The sequence below is a fragment of the Haliotis rubra genome, unplaced genomic scaffold (genome assembly GCF_003918875.1).
Source record: "Haliotis rubra isolate DU_JTF1 unplaced genomic scaffold, ASM391887v1 Scf670, whole genome shotgun sequence".
NCBI classification, from domain to species: Eukaryota; Metazoa; Mollusca; class Gastropoda; order Lepetellida; family Haliotidae; genus Haliotis; species Haliotis rubra.
Window position 1 is genome coordinate 233,210 of NW_025767380.1, and position 13,534 is coordinate 246,743.

The 13,534-nt window shown below is 40.3% G+C and overlaps 1 protein-coding gene across 1 annotated transcript in view; it reads left to right on the forward strand.

Annotated features, from left to right (window-relative positions):
• Positions 1–659: 659 nt before the first annotated feature.
• The window catches only part of LOC124257731 (centromere protein I-like), a 44,954-nt gene continuing 32,079 nt past the window's right edge, over positions 660–13,534 (forward strand). Inside the window, exons 1-5 of the mRNA XM_046691866.1 lie at positions 660–825; positions 6,424–6,561; positions 9,397–9,515; positions 11,670–11,777; positions 13,300–13,395. Coding sequence (XP_046547822.1) covers positions 759–825; positions 6,424–6,561; positions 9,397–9,515; positions 11,670–11,777; positions 13,300–13,395 — 528 coding nt within the window. The 5' untranslated portion in view covers positions 660–758. The remainder of the gene's footprint in view (positions 826–6,423; positions 6,562–9,396; positions 9,516–11,669; positions 11,778–13,299; positions 13,396–13,534) is intronic.

Below are 13,534 nucleotides of genomic sequence, written 5' to 3' on the forward strand. Positions count from 1 at the left end.
ACGTACTAAAACATTCCGATCATATTCAAAGTGATATAGATCAGCCTGGAGTGAGGTCAATTAGTACCCACGAGAATACATGTACCTATTTCTTATCGGGGTGGTGCGGTAGCCTTGTGGTTAGCTCGTCACATCGAAGACCCGAGTTCGATTCCCACATGAGTACAATGTGTTCAGCCCATTTCAGGTGTCCCCGCTGTGATATTATCCGTTTGCTAAAAACGGCGTAAAACCACACTCACTCATCAACCTCTTGTTTTAAAAAAAAATCCTATCTCCATATATCTTTAAGCAAATAATTCCCTACGTATACCACTTAGATATAAACTACAAATGGATCGACCAGCATGTTTACAAGCTCATATTGGTAAAATGTTAGTTTTGAATGGAAGAATTATTCATATGATTTGTTTTCGAGATGGGTAGGCTAGATTATATGCCTCGAGGGATACCCTTCCAATAAAGCTTAACAGTCGTTTCTTTTATCACCCCATACATACGGGCGGTGCAAAATTCTAATTCTTCCATTCACACAATACATCTCGTATCCGATTACACTATCAGCTTTACCTGTTACGCAAACCGCGACGGGCACTTGTTGCGCCTAAGTGTAACCAGCTGTAAGGGTAATAGTATATTTGTGCACGAGAACTGGACGAGATCGCGATATAGCTGTTCAAAATTTTTGGCGGAAGGAAAACATTATGTGAATGTTTACGGAAATAATAACAGAACGGGCCCTCTGATCATGCGGGATCATGTCAAGTCCCCGAAAATCTCGACGAAAAGTAGAATTAGATGATGCTGTTGAGCTTATTGCAAAGTGTAAGTTGATTACGCGCTCTTACACTGGTTGTCATTTGTCAACAAATATGCAAAATGTCTGCTTATGAAAATTGATTTATCTTACTCAAATTTGCCTGGTCTTATTATCACGTATTAAGACATGTATTTTCGATGTTAATGATTCTTCTGGTTATCTCAATTCTAAACGTAGATCGACACTATATATGATATTTCTGCAGACAGCGCATGACGTGTCTTGATTGATGTTGTGAGATGTTATGACTCATGGTCACAGATTGTCGTGTTCACAGGCAGACTCACTGTGAATGAATTTGAGACTCAGAATTGCTTTTTGTTTAAATGGTGATATTATGATATTTGCATTTAGACCAATATTTCATGTGAATGTCGCGATCATTCTCTGCTCATGTTTGATCATCAGTGATCGCACTCAGTGTCCTGTCGTTGTGTTTTGACATTACGAAAGCATCATGTTTGATGACAAAATTTCTTTCTGTGATTTGGGTTTTCAAATCCCATGTATTTATTGCACACAACTTGTAGGCAAATCCACAAGGCGTCTGCCTGTGTGAAAGTTTCTCTTATTTTTCAGTTTAGTGTCATTTACAGTAGACTTTATTGACAGTTGAGAGTAGCTGACCAAATAGAAAAAAACAAGATAAACGTTTTGTACAAAGCAATGCTGATGACGAAGTCATGAGCTATTTATATGTATTGTGCACAACAAATAGGGAAATCTATCAGACGTCTGCCTGTCTGAAAGTTAGTTAGTCCAGCATGTAACTAGATGACTTTGCACTATACCAAGGTGTGCTCTGCTGGAATACGAAATTATTTATATGAACTAAAAGTTAGTGAAACCTTCTTATATTTTGGATTTGGTGTCATTCTTAGCAGAATTTATTGACTATTTGTGGAGTCGACACACAAAAACTCCTATGGTACAGGTTTTGGATTAACCAATGTTATGACAGTGGATAAAGTCATGGACTGTTTACCCAACAAAAATATACTACTCACACTTTGCTAAGGATAAAAACTTTAACTTTACTTAAACATAGATTTATAATTTGAAATTGTATCCATTTCAAACTGGATCGATAATAATATGGTAACCCCTCATTAGGCAAATAGCCCCTTTAATCTAACCTTATTCACTTGATACATGAGTAACCATAAAAATTGTTTTCATGGCACCATTGAACCATTTTGCAAATCATGAAACTAGCCATTGACAAGTACACCTGTCAATAGCAGGTATGGGATCCACAAGATGAAATGAAATAATGAAACCTAGATCCATGCTTACAATAAGCTTAGATATTTAAATCAAATTTGACCCCACATCATAGTTTTCTGTTGAATCAGGTTGAATCCATGATTTGATCCTTAGCAAAGTTTGAATAGTATATGTCAATACCAAGTTACACACATCAAATGAACTCAGTCAATAAAGCATGCTATGCTCCGATGATATTAATCAACGACACATGATATGTATGAAAATGTGGGCTGTATTATGTGATAGACAGGTAAAACATCACGACCATAATGCACAAAGAGCCAGTGCCCCCACATGTTAGATAATAGATATATCACAGATTACAGATGAAGGCAGGGATAGAAATACTTATTTTTCTAAGTGTGCCTTAGGGCACCAGACAAATATTTTAGATGTGCCTTTCAGAAATCAAGTGTGCCCACATGTTTTTAGAAAAAATAACTGTAGCAATGATGATGATCATTTGTAATTTATTGTTAGTAAACAACAAATGTAACCTGTCTTCTGTGATCACTGATATGTTTTCTGTTTAAGATGGCTTTCGCTTCATATATTCTGCTTTCCCAACACCTTATAGCTAGAATTTTGTGACATGTTCACTTGTTCAATATATGTAACATACACAATTTCCTCTTCAATAACCGAACTATAACTACTCCCATCACTCTAAATGGAAAAACAACCAGATTTCTTGACATCATCCATCATAATTCCAGCGATTTCCTGGGTGATAAAGTCAATAAATGTTTTTGCTTGTTTTTCATTTGCGTAAGTGTTTTGATTTGGGGATTACATGACTAAAGGTGAGTTATGTCTCTTAAAAATTAGGAGTGCCATAAGGGCACCGAGAACATTTTGTATCCGTGCCATTTCAATATTTACCGTGCCATGGCACACTAATATATGAGGAATTTCGAACCCTGGAAGGTATCTTGGCAGGTCAATGACAAAAGATAATCATTCTGTTCAAAATTGGGATTATGTCAAAGTTCTTATTTTGAAAGGTATTTTGGTATTGCATTGAACACAATAATGTAAAACTAAAGAAAACATCTGCAAACTCAGCGAAAAGGAGATTCAGCCCATCTCAACAACTTGGGCAAAGTCATAACATGAGTAAAACACTTTGTCATGGACTATGTTACTGTGTTGTCTACATGAATAGGTGTTTATTTCTTCCAGTATTGGAATATTTACTGTCATTTATAGTATCCTTGTGCAGGGCTCCAGATAATTTTTCGACATCAGGAGTACGTACTCCTTAGTTTTTCAATATAAGAGTACTGGAAAACTTTAAGACTACATTTAGAGTACTGAATGGAATTTAATGGCATATCAGTAATGAACAATAAAACAATACTTTTTTCGGATAAATACGCCTGTAAATGATTTTAAGACCGTACACCATTGCTGTGGTGCGTATCTGCTACGTTTTCCAAAACGTCCTTTCCGTATCGTGCATATTTTTATCCATTACATGCGCCCGATACGACCCTTATCTGGAGCCCTGCTTGTGCTTAAGTCCGAATATCAGTCCTTGATGCTTAAGTCCATATATTGGGTTGTGTGAAGATCTGGGTTAGAATTGGTTTTCTGCAACCCATGCTTTTGTTGCGACTAACGGGATGGGGTGGTCAGGCTCGCTGACCTGGTGACACATGTCATCGTATCGCACTTGTGTAGATCAATGCTCATGATGTTGATCACTAGATTGTCTGATCCAGACTCGATTATTTATAGACCACCATAGCTGGAATATTGCTGAGTTGGCATTAAACGACCAACCAACCGCATATCGGGATCTGAACCTCTTCATGAATACTATGAATGCACAGTGCATTAGAAAAATACATTCTGATGTTTAGAATGTTTGTATTGTTTACTCCATGATGGCTGGAACAATTCTTAGGACACCATTAACCAAAATTCACTCACTCACTCTGCATGCCCCATGTTAAATTGGTCAGTGACCTATTTTTGAATAAGTGTGCTGGGCTTGACATAGAAAATAGACAAACAATTATGTTAAGTAAATGATAGAATCTGGTAGCCAGGTTTTAACAGTGCTATCTTAATTTTGTCAGATGTAGGAAGTAGGGCTGCGCAAAATAACCGGTTCAGACATGAAAACAATGAGTATTGCGATACGCTGATCGAAAACAGGTATTTTGACTTGCATTCGGAAAACTTCGTAACACTCGGAAATCTTCAGATATTTCCTTTTTTCATTTGTGCCAAATATTATTCACATTTTTTTTTTAATCATGAATAAAAGTTGTTATTAAAGCTTAATCAAGCATAGAGATTTTGCTGTGTATTTGCTCCATAAATCAAGCATTACCTCGATTATAAGTAGATTTTACTTCACGCAATATATTGCAATACATATCGCAATACATGCTTTCTTATCGCAATATATCGCAATATGAAAATTCTCTGCAATACCCACCCCTAGTAGGAAGACATGCACTAATAATGCTTACTGCAGGGTTTTATCTAGACCTGTTCTTGTGCCAACAGGGCCTGTAAGTCTCGCAAGGGGCTACTTCCGGTACTAAGCTGGTTCCCGGCTCTCTTTGTGCACGCCAGCGTGCGATGTGCAAGATGGGTCCAGCTTACTTCCGGTACCAGATTTCCGGTGACAAGCATATATTCAAGAACCAGTTCTGGTTCCAAATTGCGCCACCCTCAAATATGACTTTACTAGACCGGACCAAGTGTACAACAATGCTTGGCTGTCACAGCTGTTGACATCTGTTGACTGTCATTATATCTGGCTAATTTGGGGATGGTTTGATCAGAAATTTGTTATTCCTACAAGGATTATCAGTTCCTTATTGTCAGCTGACATCCATGAGACCATTCGAAAAGGTATGAAACATTGTCACTGGAAGTACTAAGGTGAGGTGAGGTGAAATTGGGTTTAACGTTGTGCTTGAGAATATTTCGCTCATATGACGACGTGCAAGTGTGTGTATGTGTATGTGCAGCTGCTTGTACTAGCCCAGACTGAAGCTGGTTTTATAGTGCTAGCCCACGGAGATACCATGCCGCAGTGAAGCAGAAATACCCCACTCAGACACATTATACTGACTCCGAGCCGACCAGTCCTTGTTGTACCCATTAATGCCGAGTGCCAGGCAGGGACCAACAAGTACCATATTTTAACGTCTTTTTGGTATGACGCAGTCGGGGATCAAACCCGCGACCTTCCGCTCTCCGGGCGGACGCTCTAACCACTACACCACGGAGGCGATCGGAAGTACTAAGGTCGTGACCAACTTATGGGCCCTATTATGGACCCCAAATCAATTGGGGAATTGTAATTCAAATATCAGTTAAAATTCTCAAATTTGAATTACAAGTCATGTTATATTGTAATACCAGATGGTATTGTTTTGTAGAAGTGACTTGAATTTTAATCACAGATTTGAGTAAAATAAGGATTTTTCTTAAATTGCTTGTCAAGTGCCCTTAGGAATTCCAATACACCAGAACACATAATACATGTTGTTATATCATGCTGTACTAATTAGGGCTGCAACGAATACACTATGTGGTGAATATGATACGTATCATGAATTTTGGGTAACGAATATGAACGATCATTCACGAATATAATATTGTAGTTAAGTGATTGATGCAATTATGGAACGTCCATGTTGACAGTTTTGATTTGTCATAGCAATAACCAGTGATCTCATGACACTCAAATTTGGTATGTAATAGTTATAATTGACAGTACCATGTGCGGCCTTGGCAAACTAACATGACTTGCACTACTGCAATGCTAGTACATATTCCATTCTTGCATATCTCACTTTGGAAAGGACATAAGGGTTCAAGTAAAACATGCTGCCTTAAAAAAATCGTAAATATTCATTAATATTCGGTTCTGGTGACCACGAATAACGAATTAAATTCATGAAGGGCTACGGTTCGATTCAGCGAATATGCGAGTGAATCGTTACAGCCTTAGCACTAATTGATTAATAGTAGACATGTATTTGGTAGCTCAGTATTCAGGTAATCAAGACCCGTGAAGGTCCGGGTTAGAATTTATCTTCAGTAACCCATGCCTGTCGTAAGAGGCGACTAACGGGATCGGGTGGCCAGGCTCGCTGACTTGGTTGACACATATCATCGGTTCCCAATTGCATAGCTCGATGCTCAGTCTGTTGATCACTGGATTGTCGGGTTCAGACTTGATTATTTACAGACCACCGTCATATAGCTGGATTATTGCTGAGTGCGGTGTAAAACTAAACTCATTCACTCAGGTTCCTAAGTTAATTCATTGTTCCTTTGTTTATTTTGTAATGTTTTATCTGCAGGTGACTCAAGCACCAAGGTTCGGGGCAACCTGCCGCTTCAGCTTGCTTTGGATACCATCCATGATGTGGCAGAGACAGATGGGCTGCAGCCTGGCCACATCACCACACTGCTAGACAAGGCAGCCAGTAGTGTCCTAGGTGAGTCAGTTAGTAGGGTCTTAGGTTGGCCAGCAGTGTCCTAGGTGAGTCAGTAGGGTCTTGGGTTGGCCAGTAGTTTCCTAGGTAAGTCAGTTAGTAGGGTCTTAGGTTGGCCAGCAGTGTCCTAGGTGAGTCAGTAGGGTCTTGGGTTGGCCACTAGTGTCCTAGGTGAGTCAGTAGGGTCTTGGGTTGGCTAGTGTCCTAGGTGAGTCAGTTAGTAGGGTCTTGTGTTGGCTAGTAGTGTTCTAGGTGAGTCAGTAGGGTCTTGGGTTGGCTAGTGTCCTAGGTGAGTCAGTTAGTAGGGTCATGGGTTGGCCAGTAGTGTCCTAGGTGAGTCAGTTAGTAGGGTCTTGGGTTGGCTAGTAGTGTTCTAAGTGAGTCAGTTAGTAGGGTCTTGTGTTGGCTAGTAGTGTTCTAGGTGAGTCAGTAGGGTCTTGTGTTGGCTAGTGTCCTAGGTGAGTCAGTTAGTAGGGTCATGGGTTGGCCAGTAGTGTCCTAGGTGAGTCAGTTAGTAGGGTCTTGGGTTGGCTAGTAGTGTCCTAGGTGAGTCAGTAGGGTCTTGGGTTGGCTAATAGTGTTCTAGGTGAGTCAGTAGGGTCTTGTGTTGGCTAGTGTCCTAGGTGAGTCAGTTAGTAGGGTCTTGGGTTGGCTAGTAGTGTTCTAGGTGAGTCAGTAGGGTCTTGGGTTGGCTAGTGTCCTAGGTGAGTCAGTTAGTAGGGTCTTTGGTTGGCCAGTAGTGTCCTAGGTGAGTCAGTCAGTAGGGTCTTGGGTTGGCTACTAGTGTTCTAGGTGAGTCAGTAGGGTCTTGGGTTGGCTAGTAGTGTTCTAGGTGAGTCAGTAGGGTCTTGGGTTGGCTAGTAGTGTCCTAGGTGAGTCAGTAGGGTCTTGGGTTGGCTAGTAGTGTTCTAGGTGGGTAATTTAGTAGGGTCTTACTCTTAGGTTGGCCAGTAGTGTCCTAGGTGAGTCAGTAGGGTCTTAGGTTGGCCAGTAAAGTCCTAGGTGACACAGTCAGTAGGGTCTTAGGTTGGCCAGCAGTGTCCTAGGTGAGTCAGCTGGATCTTAGGTTGGCCAGCAGAGGCCAGTAGTGAGTCAGTTAGTAGGGTCTTAGGTTGGCTAGTAGTGAGTCAGTCAGTAGGGTCTTGTGTTGGCTAGTGTCCTAGGTGAGTCAGTTAGTAGGGTCATGGGTTGGCCAGTAGTGTCCTAGGTGAGTCAGTTAGTAGGGTCTTGGGTTGGCTAGTAGTGTCCTAGGTGAGTCAGTAGGGTCTTGGGTTGGCTAGTAGTGTTCTAGGTGAGTCAGTAGGGTCTTGGGTTGGCTAGTGTCCTAGGTGAGTCAGTTAGTACGGTCTTGGGTTGGCTAGTAGTGTTCTAGGTGAGTCAGTAGGGTCTTGGGTTGGCTAGTGTCCTAGGTGAGTCAGTCAGTAGGGTCCTGGGTTGGCCAGTAGTGTCCTAGGTGAGTCAGTCAGTAGGGTCTTGGGTTGGCTAGTAGTGTCCTAGGTGAGTCAGGTAGTAGGGTCTGGGGTTGGCTAGTAGTGTTTTAGGTGAGTCAGTAGGGTCTTGGGTTGGCCAGTAGTGTCCTAGGTGAGTCAGTAGGGTCTTGGGTTGGCCAGTAGTGTCTTAGGTGAGTCAGTCAGTAGGGTCTTGGGTTGGCTAGTAGTGTCCTAGGTGAGTCAGGTAGTAGGGTCTTGGGTTGGCTAGTAGTGTTCTAGGTGAGTCAGTAGGGTCTTGGGTTGGCTAGTAGTGTCCTAGGTGAGTCAGTTAGTAGGGTCTTGGGTTGGCAAGTAGTGTCCTAGGTGAGTCAGTAGGGTCTTGTGTTGGCTAGTAGTGTTCTAGGTGGGTAATTTAGTTGGGTCTTACTCTTAGGTTGGCCAGTAGTGTCCTAGGTGAGTCAGTAGGGTCTTAGGTTGGCCAGTAAAGTCCTAGGTGACACAGTCAGTAGGGTCTTAGGTTGGCCAGTAGTGTCCTAGGTGAGTCAGCTGGATCTTAGGTTGGCCAGCAGAGGCCAGTAGTGAGTCAGTAGGGTCTTAGGTTGGCCAGTAGTGTCCTAGGTGAGTCAGTTAGTAGGGTCTTAGGTTGGCCAGTAGTGAGTCAGTTAGTAGGGTCTTAGGTTGGCCAGTAGTGTCCTAGGTGTGTCAGTAGGGTAAATCAATAGGGCCAGAGTTCAGTTAGTAGTGCCCTAGGTGAGTCAGTTAATTGGCTCCTAGGTGAGTAAACAGACCCCCTAGGTCAGTCAGTTAATTGCATCCTAGGTGAGTCAATAGACCCCTAGGTCAGTCAGTTAATTGCATCCTAGGTGAGTCAGTAGTGTCCAAGATGTGTCAGTAGACTCTAAGGTGAGTCAGTATATAATGTCTTAGGTAAGTCAGTTAATAGGGTCCATGGTATGTCGGTCAGTAGGGTCCTAGATGAGTTAGTTAATCAAGTTATAGGTGAGTCGGAAGGGTCCTAGGTGAGTTAGTTACTAGGGTCCCAGGTGAGTTAGAAGGTTCCAAGGTGAGTTAGTTTCTAGGGTCCTAGGTGAATAAGATGGGTCCCAGGTGAGTCAGAGGGTCACGTAAGTGGGTCAATGAGGACATTAATGAGTCAGTCTGGTAGTAAGTCAGTTAGTTGAGTAGTATGTGTGAAGGGTATGTGGTGTGTCAATAAACTTATTGATTGAGAATAGGTAATCTGACATTTTACATACCTGCTAATTTGCATACACATACATTTGTTTTGCTTGTCTTGAATGTATTACTTCCACCAGTTAAACCCTGAACAGATGCCACCTCCAGCATCAGCAACGATCAGAGCTGCATGTACAGTTGCTGGACCACATTTGACTGATTTCTGTTACAGTGCAAACAGTGAGCTCTCGGCTGATCCGATGTCTCATCCCGAGAGTATTCGTGCCAGAGAAGGCAGTGGTCAAGGCAGTATCATGGATGTGCACCAACAAACCATCAACTACAATACAGGTTGGCTTCTTTCTTTGCTGGATGCAGTGGTCACATTGATCACACCTGTGTTGAGAACACAAGGCTAAGAAAAATAATCTTGATGCTGCTGCTGTTGCTGCTGCTGATGATGATGACGAAGCAGCTCAGGATATTGCATGTCAAACATCTTGTGGAATGCAAAGGCCAACTACTGACTAGCAGTGGTGTAATGCTGTGGCAATACAGTATGATCATATTGTCATATTGTCATATTGTCACACCTTTACTGTTCTAAGAAGTGTAGTCCACTGGAAAATATGTTGGATGTAATAAAAAGTTAAACTAGAAAACATCCTCAGTTACCTTTACTTCACCATGTCACCTACATCTGAATGGCAGCCATGTCAATTACTATGAAGGTCACCTACATCTGTAGATTACCTGTATTGAAATGTATGTCACTTAGTGTCACCTAGTGATTAAAATCTAATAATTGATGATTGGTCCATTACACCGATCAATCATCGAAAGTAATTGGTTAGCGTCATTTATCAAATGTTCCTGTTATTTTGTTAATGCACAAAAAAATTAAGAAAAACCATGTAGTAATTTCTCTTTGTTTTGCAAATTGCATAAAGTCCATTTGCAAATTTTGCATATTTAAATGATCATTAGTATGTTAGGAACACATATTTCCTGGATTCTTTAAGATAAATTCAATCATGACTTGGAACGAGCTTGTACATGTAGTGCTTATGAAATGTAAATTTAATGACACCGACAAAACCAGCATTGTGAAAAATATTGTTCATGCAAACAAGTGTTCCAAGATTGGTCGTGTTCAATTATGAGAAAACATGTTCGATTGCTAGGTCGTTTAGTCACTGCGACCAATCTTGGATTATTTCAATTAATCGGACCACCACTAATGTCACCTACATCTGAAGGTCACCCATGTTAACTATACCTAAAGACCTGTGAAAATCCAGGTTAGAATTGGTCTTCAACAACCCAAACTTGTCGTAAAACTAATAGGCGACTGACATGGTTGATGCATGTCATCATGTCCCAATTACTTAAATTGATGCTCATGATGTCGATCACTGGATCATCTGGTGTAGACTTATATACAGACAACTGTCATGTAGCTGGAACATTGCTGAGTGCACTGTTAAATAGTGGTGGTCCAATTAATTGAAATAATCGAAGATTGGTTGCAGTGGCCAAACGACCAAGCAATCGATCACATTTTCTCATAGTCGAACACAAACGACTTTGGAACCGCTGTAATAGAGTTTGAAATACTTGATGATGGAACAAATCTAGGACGTTGTCAGGGCCTGAAAACGTGTTTTTTCTCTAAGAAAACTCACTTCACTTTCTGAAAAGTCATGACTGAATATTTCTTGAAGAATCTGGGAAGTTAATGTTACACTGGAACTGAATCATTTTACACTGGATGTGAAATCTGCAAATGTAATTTGTGCAGTTTCTCAAAACAACAACAGAGAACCAAATGTTTTTTCTTTATACTAATCTGCAACTACAACCTGAATAGGAAAATCTAAAAAATGATGATAACCAATTTTTTTTCAATGATTGGTCGTTGGTATTGAACCAATCATCAATTGTGAGATTTCAACCAATTCCCAACACTACTGTTAAACGACCAACAGACAAAACAAAACCTACACCAATAGGTCACCATGTTGACATGGGTTATAGGCAGGGTGTTTTACATGACGCGTGATTCCTGCGTATTTGACACAACAATTTTGTAAATGACTCTCAAAATATTATCATACGGGTCAAGCTTGACGCAAGTTTTATGGGTGGCCCTCACAATTCAGTTCAATAAACTCGATTTGATAAGCAAAAAATTATATTTGATGATAGTTTGACTTTTACAGAGCTGTCAGATTGTTCCAGAGAACTCACAGGACACAGTAATCCTGGCTGTTTGAATTGAACAATGCTGTAGTTTCATTTGGTGGTGTGACATAGACAGTTACATACTAAGAATGATTAACACAAAGAAATATTAAATATTTTCATGACTCCCAAATATTGAAAATGACTCCCAAAAATAAATATTGTGAGTCACCATGACTCCCATTTTTAAAAGTCTGTGTAAAACCCTGGTTATAGGACTTGTCACATGTGACCCTAGATTCTAATACTTATGTTCCACAGAGTCTGCTCGTGAGATGGGTGCTGCTGATCTACGACCACATGGACACACACAAGAAGCTGCACAACCTGTACGGCATCCTCTTCTACTTCCTGGAGAACCAGGCCCTGGTAGGCAGAGTTACCTCCCTTTAACCACGTGTAAACTATCACAATAAACACACAGCAATATATTAAATATTTGTTTTCAACCATATGTTTGAAGTAGGCGAGCATGCAGAGAAAGAAAGCTTTATTATATATATTTTGTGTTCAGTTGTTGACAGATGTGATTTGCATGAGTCATGGACAGGGCTCCAGATAAGGGCCGTATCGGTGTATGTACGGATACAAAATGTGCACGATACAGTAGGAAATAATTTAGAAAACGTAGCAGATACGCACCACAGCAATGGTGTACGGTCTTAGAATCATTTACAGAAGTATTTATCTGAAACAGTTTTGTTTTATTGTTTATTGACCTGTTTACACAAGAGTAGCAATGTTGTGGTGCATATATGAAACGAAACTCAAGATTACTGATACTCCATTAAATTCCATTCAGTACTCTAAATGTACACGCAAGGTTTTCCAGTACACCTGTATTGAAAAGATAAAGATTACGTACTCCTGATGTTGAAAAATTATCTGGGGCCCTGGGCCTAGATTTTCAAAGCTCTCTTAACGCTAAGATAGTCGTAAGTACCATACATTAACATTAACTTACGACTATCTTAGCGCTAAAAGAGCTTCGAAAAGCTTGGCCTTGATTAGAGTTGTGACGATATATCGTAGTATCGATAATCGTGATACTTTTTCTGACAATAAAAATATCGATACTTTTTTCCGTATTGTGATATGTATCGTCGACCTTATAATTGTGAATTTTCGCGAGAAATTGACGGTTATGTCAAAATTTACACTGTTTCTTCTTATCAAAAAACACTTTTTTAAAGAAAATAACTAAAGATAGCATATCGTGATATGCATCGTATCGAATCGTATCGTTCTATGATATCGCGATACGTATCGTATCGTAAAATTTCTGTATCGTCACACCTCTAGCCCTGATTGATGTTTGGTAGCACAGCATATGGTTTGCTTTATCAGAGACAGAAGCAGCATACAGTCATGTTGACTTAATGAAATCAAGGGCTCACTGATCATGCTGATCAAGAGTTTTAGGTTAATTGATGTGTTTACAATGTGAAAGTTAGAGGCTTCCAGGGTTCTTGAAGTTGACTGCTGTGGCAGGGGTGGAAATAACCCATTGCTCGACGTCCGAGTCCAGTATTTTTTTCTGTCGGGCAAGCAAATTTGTATATCACACTGTACCGGTGTCCAGTTGACTTTCCGATGTTAATTATGTTGTTTATTTAAAAAATCAACAAGAAAACGGACGGTATAGTGGAAAAATTATCAGGGCAAGTGATTTTACATGTGCCACTGTACCGGAGTACATTAGCAATTTTAAAGTTATTTCCACCCCTGTGTGGTATTAAATTTTATTGCTTGACTGAGGTATTGTTTGACATACATTATCTGCATATTCTGTTTGACAGAGACGTTGTTTGATGGTGATGTTGTTTGATTGTGACATTGTTTGACTCAACATTCGTTGGCTAATTCATTGCTGACTGTGTGACTGTTACAGTTCCCCTACATATGTCACCTGCTGTACCAGCTAACGAGGAAGGAGGACGTGAAGATGTTCCGTGTACGGAGACTGCTCTTTCTGCAGAAAAAATATGTAAGATATATACTGTTTGCATGACCTTGAAATATACATTACTTGAATTTCAGGATTTCAGTGTTTGAATCTTATCACAATATTTGAAGTTGATTTTCAGTTTCAGTTTCTTCGCATTTCTTCAGTTACAGGTAGTTCA